This window comes from Sebastes umbrosus, chromosome 10 (genome assembly GCF_015220745.1).
Source record: "Sebastes umbrosus isolate fSebUmb1 chromosome 10, fSebUmb1.pri, whole genome shotgun sequence".
Taxonomy (NCBI): Eukaryota; Metazoa; Chordata; class Actinopteri; order Perciformes; family Sebastidae; genus Sebastes; species Sebastes umbrosus.
In genome coordinates this window covers 16,728,880-16,749,303 of record NC_051278.1, presented here as the reverse complement: position 1 = coordinate 16,749,303, position 20,424 = coordinate 16,728,880, and the positions used below count along the sequence as shown (strand labels likewise).

The window sequence follows — 20,424 nt, the reverse complement described above, 5'->3', positions numbered from 1 at the left end:
GTCCATACTGTTAATTTTGATGAGTTGAGAAACACACAAAATATGTATTTTCCATTTAAATGTCACATGTGAATATACTGATAATTTATATAGTTGAAAAATACCTTTAATATTCCCTTCAATTTATGATTGACAACAATGTGACATCACAATCCTGCTAACCCATAGTGGAAACTAGACCTTTACTATCAACTTGTTAAAATAGGACTGATGAAAGAGCGGAAAATCTGGCTACTATTGTGGAAAAAGAGTGTTGGGTGTGCAAGCTTGTGTGCACTTTAAAAGTATTGAACACCAATGCCGTTGTAATACTATTCATTGTTGCCTCCTAAACTATATACTGCAAAGCAGTGTGGCGTTGCCCCTGCTGAGGTGCAAATTAGATTTAGTTTCACCCACACAATGAAAAAGCATTTATGCACAGTCTGCAATCTGTTATGGAGAGTGTGTGGATGTTCATAAACGAAGGGGATCTTTAAAAAAAAAACGTGCATACGATGGAAATAGAAATTCCTCTCCACAAGAAAAATCTTTTGAAAGATGTACTACCTGCTTTTGTTATCCCAACATGTTTTTAATCTGGATAAATGGGCCTGTTCATTTAAAGGAAGATCAATAAGTATCAAGTATCAAAATCAATATGAAATGTGAAATGTTTGTTACAAATCCTGACAGCTGAATCTTTTAGAAGAGACCAATATTTAAGTATTAAATATGACTGATGGGTAATTTGTTTTCCATTTAGAAACGTAACAACAACATAATCTGGAGGACTTCAGTACCTTGTTAATGGATTTCCACTGAAATCTGCCACTTGGAGGGCTTTGCAGTACGAAATACTCTCTGGAATTTCCATAATATCTGAATAAGAGAAAAGACACAGGTTACAACATTTCTTAATCAAAAATAAATACATGACACAATCAGCAGTAGTTAAATAACACATGTCAAGATAATATATTACATGCTTTAATGAATGATAAATAAACAAAAAACAATAATGATGCAGATATCAATGCAAAAATAGTATTTAGTGGTAAATCTAAGTAAGGGATAATGTACAGCGAGCCGGTAATTGTTGTGAAATAGGGATGCTAATTTAAAAAAAATGTCTTAACCGATAACCGACCCTCGTTAACCGATTATTAACCGTTAACCAACAAGATTTTTGCCTCGCATGCCGCGATGCGCGAGCTGCAGTGTATGAGCACAACAGACAACTGAGTCCCCAGTTCGCCCGTCCAGGAGCGTTAACTTAGCAGCCACGATGCTTCATGTAGTGTCGCGGACATGCAGCCACTTTCCCAATAAAAGTCTCCAACGCACATTTAGTTTAGTTTACCAGGCTGTCAGCTGTGTGTCTGCCTGGATTAACGATAGCGATTGGTAGCTTCGTGCTCACCATTGTCACACACAAACAGTCTGTCAGCGCAGCGTAACTTCAGCGAGTGTCCGACAGACCGTGTGTGTGTTGCTGTGAACGTAGGTGACAGTGTGACAGTGTGTGTACAGTTTATTTGTCGGTGAATAAATGCTGCAAGGCTACAACTCCTCCGCTCAAGCGAGCTATAGACGGGAGCCAACTTCCTGTATCTGTGTAACGCCGGCTCAGACTCTCTTAAGGTGGGCTCTTAAGGTGGACCAGCTTCTCTCCTTTAAGTGACAAGTTTTTCTAAGCTTTTTAATTAATTATTAACATTTCTTTTGACCGTTTTAACCGATATTGTTAATCGGTTAAAATGCTTAATGTCGGTTAACGGTTAAACGGTTAATTATCAACATCCCTATTGTGAAAGAATCCCTGACAGGGCGATGCTGGTCTCTCATCGCCCTGAAGGGGATTCTTTCACAACAATGACCCGCTAGCTGTACATTATCCCGCTTATTACACGGCTACTTACTTAAGAAATCAATATTTTGACACAAAAAACGGTCCGCCAGAGTCCAACATCTGAACTGCGCCCATAGCAACGGTCTGTTATACATAGTAACAGTCTGTTATAGAGAAATTACAGACCGCACTACACCGTGATTGACCAATCAGAATCGAGTATTCAACACAGCCGTGTAATAATGTAGAATAAAAACCTGTTTTATCATTCAATAGTTATGCTACCCTAACTCTTAAACATAATGCATTCAATTTTGACCAAAACAGAAAAGATGTACAGTAGTTTAAAACACTTTGGTTTCACTCTCCAGCCACAACTGAGAACAGCGTGCTCTACTGTAAGAGAAACCTCACCAGTGTATCTAAAGGAATACGTTCTGGTCTATACAAACGACTTGGTAGATTCAGGCTTAATGCAAACCATGCTTTATTTTCATGCACGTTTGTTCCATCAGCTTCACTAAAGGGGAGTAAATCTGTCAAAGTGATTCATTCGCTGAACTTAGTGCAGTCTTGCTCAATTGTAAACATATATTCTCGCAGATATGAAGAAAATACACAGAAACACAGTTATGAAATGTAACAAATGGGTATGTGCCATAATATTGTGCTCAGTGTTTTCCCTTCTTACCATTTCGAGAGACATCCAGTTCTACCAGCTGCATGAAGTTGGCTATTTCTGGTGGAAGTCTCTGGATCTCGTTGTCACTCAGCCCAAGTTTTCTTAGTTTCACCAGCTGGAAAAATGGCTGAAAGGTGAAAAGAAACACATATTCAGTAAAAAACCTTTAAACGGGTTTTACACTGGTGCATCCTGGACTGATTACAGAGTTAGACTTTTGTTACGCCAACAACAATGCCTGGCAAATATTGTTCACCTGATGTACCAAATATCATCTCTGAAAAGTGTGATCAGCTAGTCACAGTTTTATTCTTGGATCCCTCCTTTGTATGCTTCACACAAAATAATTAAATGCAACAGAAACACAATCTCAGATCATTTTTGCTGGGGAGAACGTTACCTGTGGATGCTACAGTAAATGATTTTGTATTGCAGAAGCACACATTGTTAGCATTTTCAGAGACAGAGAATTTTACATTTAAAGGAAAGTTTCCAATCATTAGATTAGACCTCTGCTTAGGTTGACGTTGGGAGGGGCTATTATGGCAATTATATGAGGTCATATAATGTAAGAAAGAAAGATTAAAAGGTGTACGTTGTTCAGAACTTATTGGAATTACGTGAGAACACCTGTGGACCTGTGGAGGTGAAACGTGTGTGAGATGAGACTTAATAATACTTGGTATCCCATATTATTCTCATACATACTCAATAGAAACATTCAGTTCTCTTCTGTGCGTCTTTATGTTATGAGAACTGCATGGCTGCTCTTAACAGATGAATAACTGTATGCTTTTTCACATATGACATTTTGACATGACACAGCAGGAAAAGCACAAACATTTAGCTGCTTCGGTTTCAGGATCCGGGTATTGTGCATGCTGGCTCACTGTCATGCCGTCAAGGCTTGTGCTTTTCCTGCTATGACAAGTCAAACTGTCTGCTTATTGGTTGTGATGCATCAACTTGTAATGTATTTGGATTGCTAGCAGGCTGCAGCACTGACTAGACAGCAATGACTGTAGATGACTAGAGGAGTTGACTGAAAACTAAAGCAAGAAAAAGACTGAGGTTCAAGGCATTCTTCTAGTCAAAGAGATTTAGCATAGGAACTACAGCTGAGCAATATATCTATATTATTTCAATATCGTGATATGAGACTAGATATCGTCTTAGATTTTGGATATTGTAATATGGCATAAGTGTTGTCTTTTCCTGGTTTTAAAGGCTGCATTACAGTAATGTCATGTGGTTTTCTGAACTTTCCAGACTGTTCTAGCTGTTCTATTATTTGACTTTTACACTTAGTCATTAGATCCACATTACATATGATTATATATCAAAAATCATATTGTGTAAATATTTTGTGAAAGCACCAATAGTCAACCCTGCAATGTGCAATATTGAGGTATTTGGTCAAAAATATTGCAAAGTATGATTTTTCTCCGTATCGCCCAGCCCTAATGAGAACATGAGTACAATGATGGAGGCTTGTCTGCGCCGGCCTCAACTTGCCGTCTTTTATTTCCCCTCGACTTTCAATGCTTTGCCTATTGACTAAACACCTCCTGTTTCAGCAATAAGCCATTTCTGAAGAATTACAATTAACAGGACATGTGTCATCACTGCGAGATATTTAGATTCTTATTCAGCAGGCTTTACCACGGATGTCTGACTACAGGTTTGTTTTGTCTCGTAGCTAAAAGTCCAAATTCTCCTACAGACGCCTCTCCTCTCTACTGTGGTTTTCTGACACTACCAGACTGAATGCCGGTCAGCATATACAACTCGTAAAATTGTTTGGAGAGGCCGTGGTCACAGGTTTGCTACTTAGAAGTACAGAGATCCGTCTTTGTCGTCAACTTGTGGGAAAGAAAGATCCAGTTGGATCACACTAATTTAAAATGGCACAAGCAATTAATATAAGCACATACTTGACGCCCCAGAACAAGAGCGGGCAGAGCCTGTGTGGTGTTAAAGCAGGCAGCTAACAATACTGCTTCAGGTTCCCTCAATGTTTGGGCATGAACAGAAAAAAACAGACTCATGAATTTCCCCTCTGGCTTTTGTATTTTCCCCGCTATTGCTAGTTTCAAGGCAGCTGGCCATGAGGGCTCATCCATGAATGCAGTTGCTAAATACACACATTTCTCATTTCTCATTCAATCAAGCACTTGAGTTGACTGTTAAATATGCTTTGTACTCTTTTGATCTGTACGTCCACTATGTTGCAAACACATACTGTACAGTATTTTCGCTTAGATGGGGCTAAATAAACAACTTTGTTCCCTACTCTCACGCACAAGCCAAGGATGCATTCCTTGTGCAACACAGGGGCTGTGTATTCTAAGCAGACAAGTTGATTAAGTTGCAGGTTTCTACTTTTCTATAACTTTGATATATTCTTTTATGTTGGAAAAATGTGCCACCATTGGAATCTATTGTAACCTACATGGATTCAAGCTGCAACAGATTTATACAACCACCTGTCTGACACTTAAAATTGCTTAGGTGGTGTTTGGCTTTCAAAACTGGTATGAGAACACTTTTTAGGTTTTAGGAAAAATGTGTCCTTATTTTTTAGAAGAAACTAAACCAGTTTTCCCCTTTGGTTCCCCTTTATATTAGCTGACTGCCCTGGAGGTGTATGCTCAGTTAAATGTGATCTGGAAAAAGGTTTCAGGTAGGGATGCACCAATACCGATACTGGATCAGAGATCGTGACAATGGGGCCGATCTGTTCAATTCATTTTTTTATGTTTGTATATTATATACACATTATATAGTGGAATTTTAATTCCTGTTTATGTTTTTTTTTTTACCAAGTTGCTGGTGTACAATTTATTGTTTTAATAATAAAGAACAATTCAATGAATTTATATTTATGTATTTATTTGTCACATTTTGTTTTACAAAGTTAAGAAAGCAATGTTTAAGTCAAGCCTGATGTTGCCTTACGGCCGACCGCATAACCTGTTGTTTTTTATTTTGGCGTCCATTTTAACAGGTTAGAGCAGCCACACTGCCTGCGTGAGCAGCACGGCTTGGCTGCGTGTCAGCTGCGTCTCTTCTAGAGATTCAAGGTCTTGCCTATTTTTACCGTGAGTCGTGCACGGTTCACAGCAACAACAAACAGTGAAAATGTTCTTTTGACAGTATATTGACATATCAGCAACATTACTACAGTTTCAATGTCTGTATCTGTAGAATATGTCACGGACATAAAAGATTTATTTTTAAATCAATACTTCCTGCTTCCGTTTCAAAATAAAAGCCCTCTGGCGTTTTTTCTGTGAACAGAATTCCTTCATTTGTTAACAAGAGGCTTTTATTCTGAAATATTTACAGGGCAGTGTCATAGAAAATGCAGTGACTTGCACGGCTCCATGAATGAATAAAACACAGGGTTTTAATTGTGGATTATTCATATTATTTACAAATGAGCACACGCTTCTTAGCCTTTTTCTGTCTAAAATAAATATAAATCACATTTTTAGTGAAATAAAACGGCCACTATGAAAGGCAAACTATGTAGAAAGAAAGGGCTGGCAGCAGCAGCGCTGCAGCAGAAACGCTGCTAGTGTGGACGCCACACGCGTGGGACACGCAGCAATTCAGCGAGGCAGCCGCCACGTTCTTCTTATGTGCCCAGTCTGACCCAGCCGTTACACATAAAAGAATGATCACAGTCACTTCCACATAGTGAGGCATACAGCTTATTAATTAAACACTGGTATCGGATCAGTACTCGGTATTGGCCGATATCCAAAGCCCAGGTATCGCTATCGGCATCAGGACTGGAAAAAGTTGGATCGGTGCATCCCTAGTTTCAGGTTCAGTATGGCTGGTGCACAGACAACCCATGCAGCTCATTATTGTAAAATTAGCCTCACTTTTTCTACCAGCCGTAATGACTTCTGATTAATTCTTAATGATAGCGCCACTTCCGACAGTATCTAACTCTACCTCCCTCAAACCAAAGAAGCCAGTGTTCCGTTCTGGGATTTTTCATGTGGGTAAGGAAGGGGGGAAAAGCATAAAAGCTTTAATCACCTGCACATCTGATCATGTCATGTAGGTGTAAATGTAATCTGTAAAATGTGTTTGCATTTTTGTAAATAGGAACTCATGATCAGGAAATATGATCTCATTATTATCCGTAGGCCATATCCAGATACAGATCACATTTTAATAATGTGTGCACAATAAATAAAGCCCAAGAGTCCAAAAGTCAAGCTCCACCCTGTTACAAAATGCCCATGTCATTACAAGGTCTTAAGACAGTTCAAACAGTCTCTAATCCTTCATTTCATCGAGTAAACAAACCTGTTTTATTACTGTTTGCATGAGCTTTTGCATTCTAACCACCTTAATTTCACTTTCACATTTCACTTATTACAAAAACACATTATGGGTGCAGTCTATCTCCCAATCTGATGTGCACAGCTCAAAGATTTGTCTCTTGATGATATCACAAAGAGAGTCTTGGCTTGTACAAACTTGTTCATTTCCAGAAAACTAACCTGAACTGTGGCAGAGGATTTTACCGACATGTTTACCACTCTCAGACTTCCTACTTGAACTATGCCACTCCTTTATGACACAGCAATCATAGCCGGATGCAAACAGGTAGGCCTACTCTGTGAAACATTCAGTACCAAAGATTCAAAACTTTCAGCTCAAGACAAAACAAAGGCTGTTTCTTTCTTTTGGCTTTTTTGGGGGGGCTTTCGTCCTATTCTAATCCTCTTGAATATAATTACAACAATCAGAGGTGTAACAAAGAGCAATAAATAATTGATTTTGTATCAGTCTAGTCGTAAATTTGCTTGGCAAGTCTTGCACTATACGGACAGCAAACCTGTTGTTCCTGTTGGTGTCATTCAGTTTGCCACGCCCCAAACAATCACCCATGTGTGACACAAAAACCAAAACAGTCTTGAGTCAAGAACACATTAACCATTCTCTCAACTCCCGAGTCAATGTTTGAATCTTCAGTTTCACCTTCAGTGCTGTTTGTTAGAGAACAGGCAGAAGCCTCAAGGTGGTTTGTGGGAAGTGAGTGCATGGATTATTGTTCTGTCTGCTAGATAATCGACAAAAGCCCTTAGCACATTTATACAATTCATGAAAGATGTGTTTGTAATTTAGAAACAAAATACTTACATAACCAAAAAGTTAGAAAATCTGTATTAAAAAGCAAGAGTTTTTTTGCAAGGCCACAACCCTTCAGCCAAAAAGACTTACAGTAAGTAAAAGACATGAATGCTTCTAAGGTTACAAGTAGGTCAACATGGGCATATGCATACAGTATTATGTATCACACAGCATAGGGCAGAGTTGAAACTGTCTGAACCACATGTCAGAAACTCAACAACTGCACTACCTTTATGACGCTTCTTTCTTTGGAAGAACCTTTTCAACCACCAGCTTCCTGTTCTGGGATTCATAACACCACGCAATTCACCTCTTCACACAATTCATAAACCCCACGGCTTCCTGTCGCAATGTGAATTCTTCCTCTCCGTCAGTGCCATCACTGTGTGTGTCATTTTAGAAAGGTCTAAATGGTTCCCAAAATATCTACTCTCACACCTGAAATAAGAGATTGTTTTGTCCAACCAATAGAACCCAAAGATATTCAGTATGCTTTCATAGAAGGTTAAGAAAACCAGCAAAATTCACATTTGAGTAGCAGGAACAAATAGATTTTTGCTTTCAAAAAAAGAGGCTTAAAACAATTAATTAACAAAATTGTTGCAAAGTAATTGTCTGTCGATTGACTACTGAAATAACTAACTGTTTTAACTATAGCCTGAACACATTTTAGATTTGCTTCTCAAGCAAAGACAGTTTTATCTGGTCATTTTATTGCTCGTCAGGTTGGAAAATATTATAATTCTAGGTAGAGCTGCAACAGTTAATCGATTAATAGATTAGCTTTCAACTATTAAATTAATCGCCAACTATTTTGATAATCGGTTAATTGGTCTGAGTAATTTTTTAAAGAAAATAAAGTAAAAGTTTTCTGATTCCAGCTTCTTAAATGTGAGTATTTTCTGGTTTATTTACTCCTCTATGACAGTGAACTGAATATCTTTGAGTTGTGGACAAAATAAGACATTTGAAAACGTAATCTTGGGCTTTGGGAATTCTGATCGACATTTTTCAACATTTTCGGACATTTTATAGACAAAACAACGTATCGCTTAATCGAAAAAAGAATCAACAGGTTCATTGAGAATGAAAATAACCGTTAGTTGCAGAACAAACCATAACTTTTATTATCAATGAATCTGCACAATTAAATTGTTTAGTCTAAAAAAATATATATATATATAGTGAAGAATTCCCATTAAAATCCCACAGCCTGTGGAGATGTATTCAAACGTCTTGTTTTATTCGACCAACAGTCCAAACCCTAAATATATTCAGTATCATATATGACAAAGAAAAGCATCAAATCCTCACTTTGAGGAAGCTGCAACAAGAGATTGTTTGGCATTTTTGCTTGAGAAATGACTGAAACATTGAATTAATTTTAATTTCTCTCAATTAACTAATTTTTGCAGTTCTAAATAATTCAATTATGCGTGTATATATATATATATTGTAGATGTAAGAGAGATGACAATGAGTTATTCAAAGCTCTTTGACACATCCACCCACACCTGTTTACAGTTTCACTGGAACTGCTGGGAACAGTGGAAACTGCAATCACTTTTAAACTGGATGAACAGGCGAGAGCATTTTTGCATTCCTATTCTTATTCTTCTCCTCCAGTTAGTTCCTCTGTTTGACAGCTGTTTAGTAAGCTAACGACTACTGTTTACACACAGACGGATGGTGTATCTTGAGGGCGAGTTGCTTAAGGGAAACTTTGAATAAACACAGAGACACAAATTACTGTTTGCTAATTTGGTCCACTGTCTGCCTCAGCAGCACAAATACATAAAACAATCAGAGAAACAAAAGGCGCCAAGAGAAATAGGGGATATCCATTAAACATCCCTGTGTTTCGTGTCTCCATGACTTTGTAAAACTATTGAAACTAGCTCAAGTTCAACTTGCCTCATCTTGTTACGGTTAAAACACACCTTTGCCATTTCATCTCACCATTAAAACGGCCTTGTGCGTGTCCTTATCTGCCCGATGGTTGAAATGATTGACTTGAAATATGTTACTGTGTCTTTGTTACATCATCGTCGCTGCGATAATAAGCGGTCAGCGTTTATTCATTGGGCCACCTCGGAGGCAAATGATGATGAGGCCACACAGCGAGCACTGAACTGGACTGATACAAAGGTTTATCCGCTTGGACGTTTCTTGGGTTCACTCAGCAAGCATTGATGACATTAGTTACATGCCAAAGAGCACAATAAACGGTTTCTCTTGTCGTCAGCCCTCTACCCTCGAGTCTAAACATACTTAGAATACTTCTGAACTCAGCATATAGATGTCAGTTGTGTGTGTTGTCACAATGAGTACACCTGCTAACATCGTTGTGAGCAGACGATGGAATGAGGTTTTACTTTGCCAGTACATATTGTCAGGTGTACTGTCTGACATCGGTTTATGGTTTTATTGGTTTGTACTTAACAATTCAGGTCAATCATTCATATGACTTCATTAGAAAACACCAGCACATACAAATGCATGAGTGAGGCGACAACAAAACACATAATGCTGTCTTTGTTTCCAGTCAGAATACCTGTTCCTGTGCCTTTCTCCAATGGACAAAGTAAGCAGTGTGACACTGCCATGGGAGGTTGCTCACATTATCTCTGTTTCATCACATTTCTATGGAAATGCCAAGCCCAAAAATATTCTTTCAGCTCTCTTTTCTTTCCTCTATTCCTGTAAAGTGTAGAAAATCCCTGTATTGTCTATGTAGATAAAAACTAGGGCTATAACGCAAATTTGTTTTAATGCCACTAATGTCTTTAACGCATTAATGCAACTGGTGATTTTATGTTGCAGTTTTACAAGCTAGTATATTAAAGCTGGTATCATATGAAACTAGAAAAACCTAAGGAATCCATTGGTACCAACCATGTCATACTAGCTTGTAACGAAGGAGGCTAAATAACGCTCCAAACTTACGCTAAATGTTGGCGAGAAAAAAAATGGCATGGCCGTTTTAAAAGGGGTCCCTTGACCTCTGACCTCAAGATAAGTGAATGAAAATGGGTTCTATGGGTACCCACGAGTCTCCCCTTTACAGACATGCCCACTTTATGATAATCACATGCAGTTTTGGGGCAAGTCATAGTCAAGTCAGCACACTGACACACTGACAGCTGTTGTTGCCTGTTGGTCTTCAGTTTGCCGTGTTATGATTTGAGCATATTTTTATGCTAAATGCAGTACCTGTGAGGGTTTCTGGACAATATCTGTCATTGTTTTGTGTTGTTGATTGATTTCCAATAATAAATATATACCAACATTTGCATAAAGCAAGCATATTTGCCTACTCCCATGTTGATAGGAGTATTAAATACTACGGATAAATGGCTGAGATTGATGGTAAATGTCTGTGCAACGACTTGTTGTGAAGTAAATGCAATGGAAAGGGGGAAGGAGAATGCAACATCTAGTGGCTGAATGTTATCAATAGCACCTTTAAAAAGGTGAAGAGCTAACCAGTAGTTTTATGTATGGTTGAGGGGTGTTTTCTTAAACTACACACTTGTGGTGGGAATAGAAAAAAAAGGCAAGTCAGAGGCACAAATAGTCCTTCAATCCAATCAGCTTTACATTGACCCACTATGGCTCCAGTTATACGAGGTCTCGAGCCTTATTCCATAATCTGCCCACTTGTCACACACAGCTGTAGACCCAATATATTACCAAATGCACTCCCTGCTTTTTGAAGGTTACATTGAGAGCACAATTTTCTCAGGCTTAAAATACACTGTGCAGAGCGGAACTGAGAGCGCCGTCTACAATAAAAACCGGTTTGGCTGCTAAAGTTAAAGGGAAAATGCTACAAAACCACTAAAGTCACAATCATCCTTTCACTCACAGCAGCAGCTCTGGGCTATATGTCAGAAAGACACCACAGGTCAGACTCTGGGATCTACAGTTTCATAAAGAAATACTACATAAACCATTGGTGCTCATGCATAATAACCTGCAAATCCTTTGACTAGTATCCCACTTAATCCAGAGCGCTAGGGTCACAAGTAAGAAGGCAGGGCTTGTGTGTATCCCCACCTCAGCAAAGCCTGCCAGTAATTCACACAGAGTAACCCCTGCAGTCCTCCTACTCGGTTTCTATTAAAGAAAATAGAGCGGAGGTGATGGAGTACTTCAATCATCATGTGATTCACAATGTGTGTCTGTAAAGGGTTACAGTCAAGTTTTACTTGTTGTGACTGACTTGAAAGATGACTTCATGTTCCTACAAATATGGCCCCCGCAGTGCATAGTGTAGAATCAATTATTTCATTAAATACTTAATCACTTGAGCAGGGAATGAAAGAAGTACCTGTCACCTGCCAAATACACGATAAATGCTAGGTGTGGCAGGTAAAAATTTCCGGTCTACTGACACCATGGCGGAAGAAATACAGTTTGAAATGAAATTAAAAATAGTTAGGGATTCCCGTAGAAATGTTCAGTGACCTGTGATGGAAAAAAATGAATTTCAGCCCCTGCGCTTGTGTCATTAATTAAGCAAAAACACCAATCAGTTACAGCTTCTCGAACGTGAGGATTTTGCTGTCATTATCTAGGGATGCACCGATCTTTTTAGTTCTGATACCAGCAACGATACCTGGGCTTTGGGTATCCGCTGATACAGAGTACCGATCTGATACCAGTGTTTAATTAATAAGCTGTATGCCTCACTATGTGGAAGTGACTGGGATCATTGTTTCGTGTGTAAGGCAACATCAGGCAACAAATACATTCATAGATACACATTTACTGAATTGTTATTTATTACTAAAAAAAATAATTAGTACACCAGAAACTTGGTAATTAATGAATTAATAAGTAATTTCAGCCCCTGCACTTGAGTCACTAATCTAGCAAAAAATATAAAAATACCAATCAGTTTTGATTTTTCGACCATATCTCATGGTCTTCATGCATTTGTTTTTGTTGTAACAATTAATTCCAACCTTTACATAACAGTTGAGTCTTATTTGGAACCTCTACCTACTTTGTTTATCATATCCACACTAGTAATGATATTTATCTTAATTCATATCACACCATGGTATAAATATCGCTCTAGAGCACAATACCCAGGGTCTGGAATTAACATTTTTCCTCACCTGCCACTGTGGCAGATCACTGAACATTTCTACTGGCCACTCAATTTTTACCTCCGCCAAGGGGACAGAGGTAACGTACATGAAACCTGCCTTGGCGGAGGTCTGCGCTCTCCGAGTGCACTTCTAGTTTTTGTCTTCCACTTCTGAAATCTATGTAGAACACTTTAAAACTGTAAACACTGAGTCAGTGGTACCAGACCGTAGAATTTTTTAAATATATCATGTAACCGTAATCCATAACTATATTTAATTTAGGCTTTAGAATTGCTTTTTAAAAATAATATTTCTTAATATAAGGAAAACCTGTCTGCCATGGTGGCAGGTGACATGAATTTGTTACCTACCAAGGCCAACATTCACCCCTTTATTTGGTAGGTGGCAGGTGCTAATGTCATTCCCTGACCCTACCACTTTATTTATCATGGTACTGAGACATAAAGATTGTGATTTAAGACGTTGTTAAACTCCCTGAAAGAGATATGTTTTCCCACATACTGTCATGGTTGTCTTGTCATGCAGAAAGCATCAGAGATTAGAGAGTATTTGTGAACTCAGCATGGGCTCACCTGCCCAAACAGGTTTGACATATCATACACAAAGCTGTGAATGCGTTGAGACACCATATAAAGATGTTTTATGATCAAACCCCCAGACTGTGACACATCCGTGTAGTAAACCTGTGGTGGGAGGTGTAGTTCAGGGGGGAATTTTCCACCTACACACAGGGTTGCTGATCTTGCGTAATTATTGTCCCCAGGTCCCACCGGACTCTCACGGGATGCCTGATCAGCTCAGCCAGCAGCAGCAGCAGCTCTGTGTCAGAACCACTTTATAACTGGATGAGGGATGTCATGTTAACTACAAATAAGCTGCCTCACTAAATGTTTAGAAGGAAGGGGTACTCTGTTTCATTGTGTATGGGATTGTCCGAAGTTAGAAAAAATACTGTGAAACAATTGTTCAGAATATATCTGAGATTGTTGGAGTGAAAGTGCCTCACCTAGCAAAGATATGTATACTAGGTATATATCCAGATAACTTTATCGTTAGCTCAAAACAGTTGATTTTAATTGACTTTGGACTCCTGCAGGCCAGGAGAATGATAGCTTTGTCTTGGAGATAAAATGGATTTACCTTCGATACATGTATGGGTGAGGGAGATGGCATCTTGTGTTGTACTGGAGAGACTTACATACATAACCAGAGGAAAAGCAGCAGAATTTGAAAATGTTTGGAAACCTTTGTTGGCGTTTCTTGGACGTCAAGGAAGCACAGTCAAATTGAAACTGCTGTGTGTTGCTGAGTGCAACACACAGCAGCTTGTTGTTGTTGTTCTTCTTCTTCTTTGAGGTATTTATTTATTTTGTCTTATCTTTTATTTTATTTGTTTGTTTTTTTTGTTAGATAAGTGAAATACATGAAATGTCATGTCTCTCTTTCTTTGAAATTCTGACTAAACATTCCATTGTATAATTTGATTATTAATATTGTTAGTATGCCTGTATGTGTATATATGTCTATATGTAAAATTCAATAAAAATATTGGTTTTTTATTTATTTTGTCTTATCTTTTATTACATGTTTGCTTTTTTGTTAGATAAGTGAAATACATGAAATGTCATGTCTCTCTTTCTTTGAGATTCTGAATAAACATGTCATTGTATAATTGAATTATTAATATTGTTAGTCTGTCTGTATGTGTATATATGTCTATATGTAAAACTCAATAAAAATATTGTTTTTTTATTTATTTTGTCTTATCTTTTATTACATTTGTTTGTTTTTTTGTTAGATAAGTGAAATACATGAAATGTCATGTCTCTCTTTCTTTGAAATTCTGACTAAACCTTTCATTGTGTAATTTAATTATTAATATTGTTAGTCTGTCTGTATGTGTATATATGTCTACATGTAAAACTTAATAAAAATATTGTTTTTTTATTTATTTTGTCTTATCTTTTATTACATTTATTTGTTTTTTTGTTAGATAAGTGAAATACATGAAATGTCATGTCTCTCTTTCTTTGAAATTCTGACTAAACCTTTCATTGTGTAATTTAATTATTAATATTGTTAGTATGCCTGTATGTGTATATATGTCTATATGTAAAACTCAATAAAAATATTGTTTTTTTATTTATTTTGTCTTATCTTTTATTACATTTGTTTGTTTTTTTGTTAGATAAGTGAAATACATGAAATGTCATGTCTCTCTTTCTTTGAAATTCTGACTAAACATTCCATTGTATAATTTAATTATTAATATTGTTAGTCTGTCTGTATGTGTATATATGTCTATATGTAAAACTCAATAAAAATATTGTTTTTTTATTTATTTTGTCTTATCTTTTATTTTATTTGTTTGTTTTTTTTGTTAGATAAGTGAAATACATGAAATGTCATGTCTCTCTTTCTTTGAAATTCTGACTAAACCTTTCATTGTGTAATTTAATTATTAATATTGTTAGTCTGTCTGTATGTGTATATATGTCTATATGTAAAACTCAATAAAAATATTGTTTTTTTATTTATTTTGTCTTATCTTTTATTACATGTTTGTTTTTTTGTTAGATAAGTGAAATACATGAAATGTCATGTCTCTCTTTCTTTGAAATTCTGACTAAACATTCCATTGTATAATTTAATTATTAATATTGTTAGTCTGTCTGTATGTGTATATATGTCTATATGTAAAACTCAATAAAAATATTGTTTTTTTATTTATTTTGTCTTATCTTTTATTTTATTTGTTTGTTTTTTTTGTTAGATAAGTGAAATACATGAAATGTCATGTCTCTCTTTCTTTGAAATTCTGACTAAACCTTTCATTGTGTAATTTAATTATTAATATTGTTAGTCTGTCTGTATGTGTATATATGTCTATATGTAAAACTCAATAAAAATATTGTTTTTTTATTTATTTTGTCTTATCTTTTATTACATGTTTGTTTTTTTGTTAGATAAGTGAAATACATGAAATGTCATGTCTCTCTTTCTTTGAAATTCTGACTAAACCTTTCATTGTGTAATTTAATTATTAATATTGTTAGTCTGCCTGTATGTGTATATGTAAAATTCAATAAAAATAGTTTTTTTATTTATTTTGTCTTATCTTTTATTACATTTGTTTGTTTTTTTGTTAGATAAGTGAAATACATGAAATGTCATGTCTCTCTTTCTTTGAAATTCTGACTAAACCTTGTGTAATTTAATTATTAATATTGTTAGTATGCCTGTATGTGTATATATGTCTATATGTAAAACTCAATAAAAATAGTTTTTTTATTTATTTTGTCTTATCTTTTATTACATTTGTTTGTTTTTTTGTTAGATAAGTGAAATACATGAAATGTCATGTCTCTCTTTCTTTGAAATTCTGACTAAACCTTTCATTGTATAATTTAATTATTAATATTGTTAGTCTGTCTGTATGTGTATATATGTCTATATGTAAAACTCAATAAAAATATTGTTTTTTTATTTATTTTGTCTTATCTTTTATTACATTATTTTATTTATTTATTACTTTTATTATATTATCACAAAAAAAAAAAAAACAAGCTGCCTCTTAACCCTTTCATTAACAGTATAGTAGTTTCCTCTGCTCACCTTGGGCAGGTCTCTGAGCTGGTTGGCGTCCAGCAGCAGCTCCTCCAGACTGCGTCCGTATCGGTAGATCTCATCGGGCACATAGAGCAGCGAGCAGTGGCGCTTATCGATCAGCTCAACATGACGGTTGCACCGCCACAGGGGGATGCAGTGAAACATCACGGGGAGAAAACAAACCTCTCTTTATACCCGGTAAACAAACACAACAGATAGTCTACACCGGGACCGTCCTGGACTCAATGTACCGTCAAACACACACCGGAGTAGGAGCGAAACTCTAGTAAACACCGAGTTATCCTCCGTCGTTGTCTCACTTTGGGTAGTTTGTAGGCACCTGTTTGTTGTGTTTTTTCCCTCTCTTCTCGACCTCTAAACCTCCTCTTTTATCGGCTAAAACCCGGGCTACATCTCCGTGTATTAGAGGGTAGTGTTCTCGGTTTTCTCGTCTCGTCCCGGAGTTAGTTTCCTCTCTTTCCCGTCCGTCCAGTTTCTGACCCCGGAACATTCACTCCCTCATTCCTATCCTACGTCATCATCATCCGGGGCTGCTGCTGCTCCTCCTCCCGGTGCTCCGGTCCCTCCTCTGGATGGGATAGTCCCAGCACAGGGCCGTCATCATGGGGCTCAGAGGACCGACACACAGACCCCCAGGGGGGCTCCCTGTCTGAGGGGGAGGACACCCAGAGTACAGAGAATAAAAACACATCTGTGTGCTTAAACATATTTAAAATAAGGCTGTAGTTAAAATTTTAAATATTGACTTTTTTTAAATTAAAATAAGGCTGTAGTTAAAATTTAAAATATTAACTTTTTAAAAATTAAAATAAGGCTGTAGTTAAAATTTAAAATATTGACTTTTTTTAAATTAAAATAAGGCTGTAGTTAAAATTTAAAATATTAACTTTTTTAAAATTAAAGGGACTGTTTGTAACTTTTTAAGCGTATAAATGTACCGGGTCGGGACACATGCCGATCGCATGTGGCTGAAGTCACTGCTCCTCTGCTGCTTGCCTACACTCACACAGCGCGCGTTCTCGCTCAGCTCGCTCCACCTCTACACGTGCATGCGCGCTCACTACACACTGCAGAAGAGTTAGAGTTAGTGGACGTTTGTGCAGGTTTCCCGTGTCTTGTGAAGTGACGGGGCTCTGCAGAGAGACACGTTATCGTCTCGTTACCGACCGGGTGCCGGTGTCTTCCTGCTCTCTCCGGCTGCGGGCGGAGAGAGCAGGAAGACACGCTGCGGAGCCTGCTCTGAGGCAGGAAAAGCAAACACTAGGATCAGATCTAAATCATGTTCATGGACAGACCTTCGTCTGGTCAGCTAACATTACTGCCAAGCAGGTGAAATATAGAGTGATATTGTGGTTTTAGCTGACGTGTGTCGTCTCACTGTGTTGAGCGATGCTCATTCATGTCTATATGCTTGTTAACAGCGACACCTGTGGCCGTTAAGTCAACGAAAGTCAGCGTCGGGCTCGCGCTTGCTCGCTCTAAATAGACATGAACGAGCATCGCTCAAAACAGTGAGGCGACACACGTCAGCTAAAACCACAATATCACTCTATATTTCACCTGCTTGGCAGTAATGTTAGCTGACCAGACGAAGGTCTCTCCATGAATCAATGCTGATCCTAGTGTTGGCTTTGAGGCTGAAGCAGGAAGAGAAACGTTATCGCCTCCGACCGCAGCCGGAGAGAGACACCGGCACCCGGTCGGAGACGGTAACGTTTCTCTTCCTGCTTCAGCCCCGCTGCAGGAAGAGAAACGTTACCGTCTCCGACCGGGTGCCGGTGATAACGTTTGTCGCTACGGAGCTCCGTCACTTCACAAGACATGGAAAACCTCTGTTGGTCTGGAGGAGCTGCAGCATTTGTTTATGCACAAACGTCCACTGTACATTCACTAGATATTCTCAGAGCTAAACTAACTAACTCTTCTGCAGTGTGTAGTGAGCGCGCATGCACATCTAGAGGTGGAGCGAGACAGCGAGAACGCACGCATGAAGGCAAGCAGGCAGAGGAGCAGAGACTTCAGCCACACGCGAGCGCGCATGTGTCCCGACCCGGTACATTTATACACTTAAAAAGTTACAAACAGTCCCTTTAACTTTTTAAAAATTAAAATAAAGCTGTAGTAAAAATTGACTTTATAACCATGCAGCCACTGTACTCTGCCTCAGATCTCCATAACTTCAACAACCACTTGCTTCAACTGCATGGACATCCTCAAACAAACTTGAATCTGGCCAATCTCTGTCCCCCCTCAGTCCTCACAACCCATCACCAACCACCGTCACCTGAAACTGGCTTTGCTCAACACCCGTTCACTAAACAACAAAGGCCTCATTCTAAATGAATTTATTACAGATAATAACCTGGACTTCCTCTGCCTCACTGAAACGTGGCACAAACCCCTGGACTATTTCTCACTCAACCAAACCACACCCACTGGATTCACCTACATTGACCAACCTCGTCCTCGGGGGCGGGGAGGTGGTGTTGCTGTCGTTTACAGGAAGGACATTAAAACAACCACCATCTCCATTCCTGCCACTCATTCCTTTGAACACCTTGCCTTCAAACTCTCTGGTCCCACTCCGCTGGTCACTGCCATTATCTACCGCTCCCCCAAGCCAAACCCATCCTTTTTCTCTGATTTCTCTGATTTTCTGACCCAGCTATGTGCCATTTCACCCTCCGTTCTCCTCCTGGGGGATTTTAATTTCCACATTGATGACACTGACTGCAAACCTGCCACAGAATTCCAGGAACTGCTACAACACTTCAACTTCACACAGCACATCAACTTCCCCACTCACAGCCGCGGACACACCCTGGATTTAGTCTGCTCCACTGGTCTCACAATACACCATCTCTCCAGCCTCAATCTCAACATCTCTGACCACCTGGCAATCACTATGGACATCGACATCTCTATCCCCATCCCAAAAGAAAAACGCACAATCTCCTTCAGAAACCTCAAATCTATCTCCCCCTCAGCTCCCTCAGCCTCCCTCTCCAGTAAATTGTCTGCCTCCCCTCCCCCGCTGTCTGATAATCCCTCCGACATCACCAACCATTATAATGACACACTGTCCTCCTGTCTTGATCAGCTGGCTCCCATTAAAACCCCAAACTGTCTCATTCACACACTCAGCTCCCTGGTACACTCCTGAACTCCACCATATGAAATCCCGTAAGCGCCAGCTTGAAAGACTCTCCAAGAAAACCGGTTTAACAGTCCATCACCAAGCCTATTTCAATCAGGAGAGACCCCGTATAGATTGAACAATAATTCATTACATAAGGCATGATAAGAAGAATAGTGCAAAGTCTTTGGTGATTAGACTCCGTCGTGACATAGTATATAAAAGGAGGTAGTGATGCCGTGATGAGATTAGGTATGTTCCCCCCCTCTGGAGTCTAGACACTGGTGGTGGTGGTGAAGGGAGTACTGAAGATCCAATGAAAGGATGTGGAGCAGGCCTGGGCACTGAATATGATGAAGACTGGAGGTGATGCGGTGGAGGCAGGTTGCATCGATCCACACTGAAATGACGACTGACAGCAGCAGAGAGAAGAACAGTTTTAAAATCTGATTGCAACAATATGATTGGCTCAGAGAGAGCGTGGCAGAATCTGGTTGGTTATCTAAGAGTGAACCACCTACAGTCAGCTGATAGAGTAGGAGCCAGTAGATATAAGAGAGACAGAAAGATTGTGAATGAAAGAGTATGAAGAGGGTCTTCCTGTCTGAACTTTCGCTTAAGCTTCATACAGACTACCTTCAAAAATACAAAGACGCTCTCTCCACAGCCCGGTCCACCTACTACTCTCACCTCATTCACTCTGGCTCCACAAACCCCCAGGACTCTCTTTTCCACCATCAACAAACTTCTCAAACCCGGTGACAACATCTCTAGTTCCTTCACAGCCAACAAGTGCAACGCTTTCCTCTCATTCTTCCAAACAAAAATCGACACCATCTACAGCAACCTGACCAAACACATCAGAGAC

At 38.6% G+C, this 20,424-nt stretch overlaps 1 protein-coding gene across 1 annotated transcript in view; it reads right to left on the bottom strand.

Moving 5' to 3' along the window:
• lrrc1 (leucine rich repeat containing 1) overlaps positions 1-16,986 on the bottom strand; it is a 33,042-nt gene extending 16,056 nt beyond the window's left edge. The window contains exons 1-3 of the mRNA XM_037782877.1: positions 16,406-16,986; positions 2,523-2,640; positions 783-861 (exon numbers count right to left, since the gene is read on the bottom strand). Of these exons, the coding sequence (XP_037638805.1) occupies positions 783-861; positions 2,523-2,640; positions 16,406-16,564 (356 nt within the window). The 5' untranslated portion in view covers positions 16,565-16,986. The remainder of the gene's footprint in view (positions 1-782; positions 862-2,522; positions 2,641-16,405) is intronic.
• Positions 16,987-20,424: the final 3,438 nt, after the last annotated feature.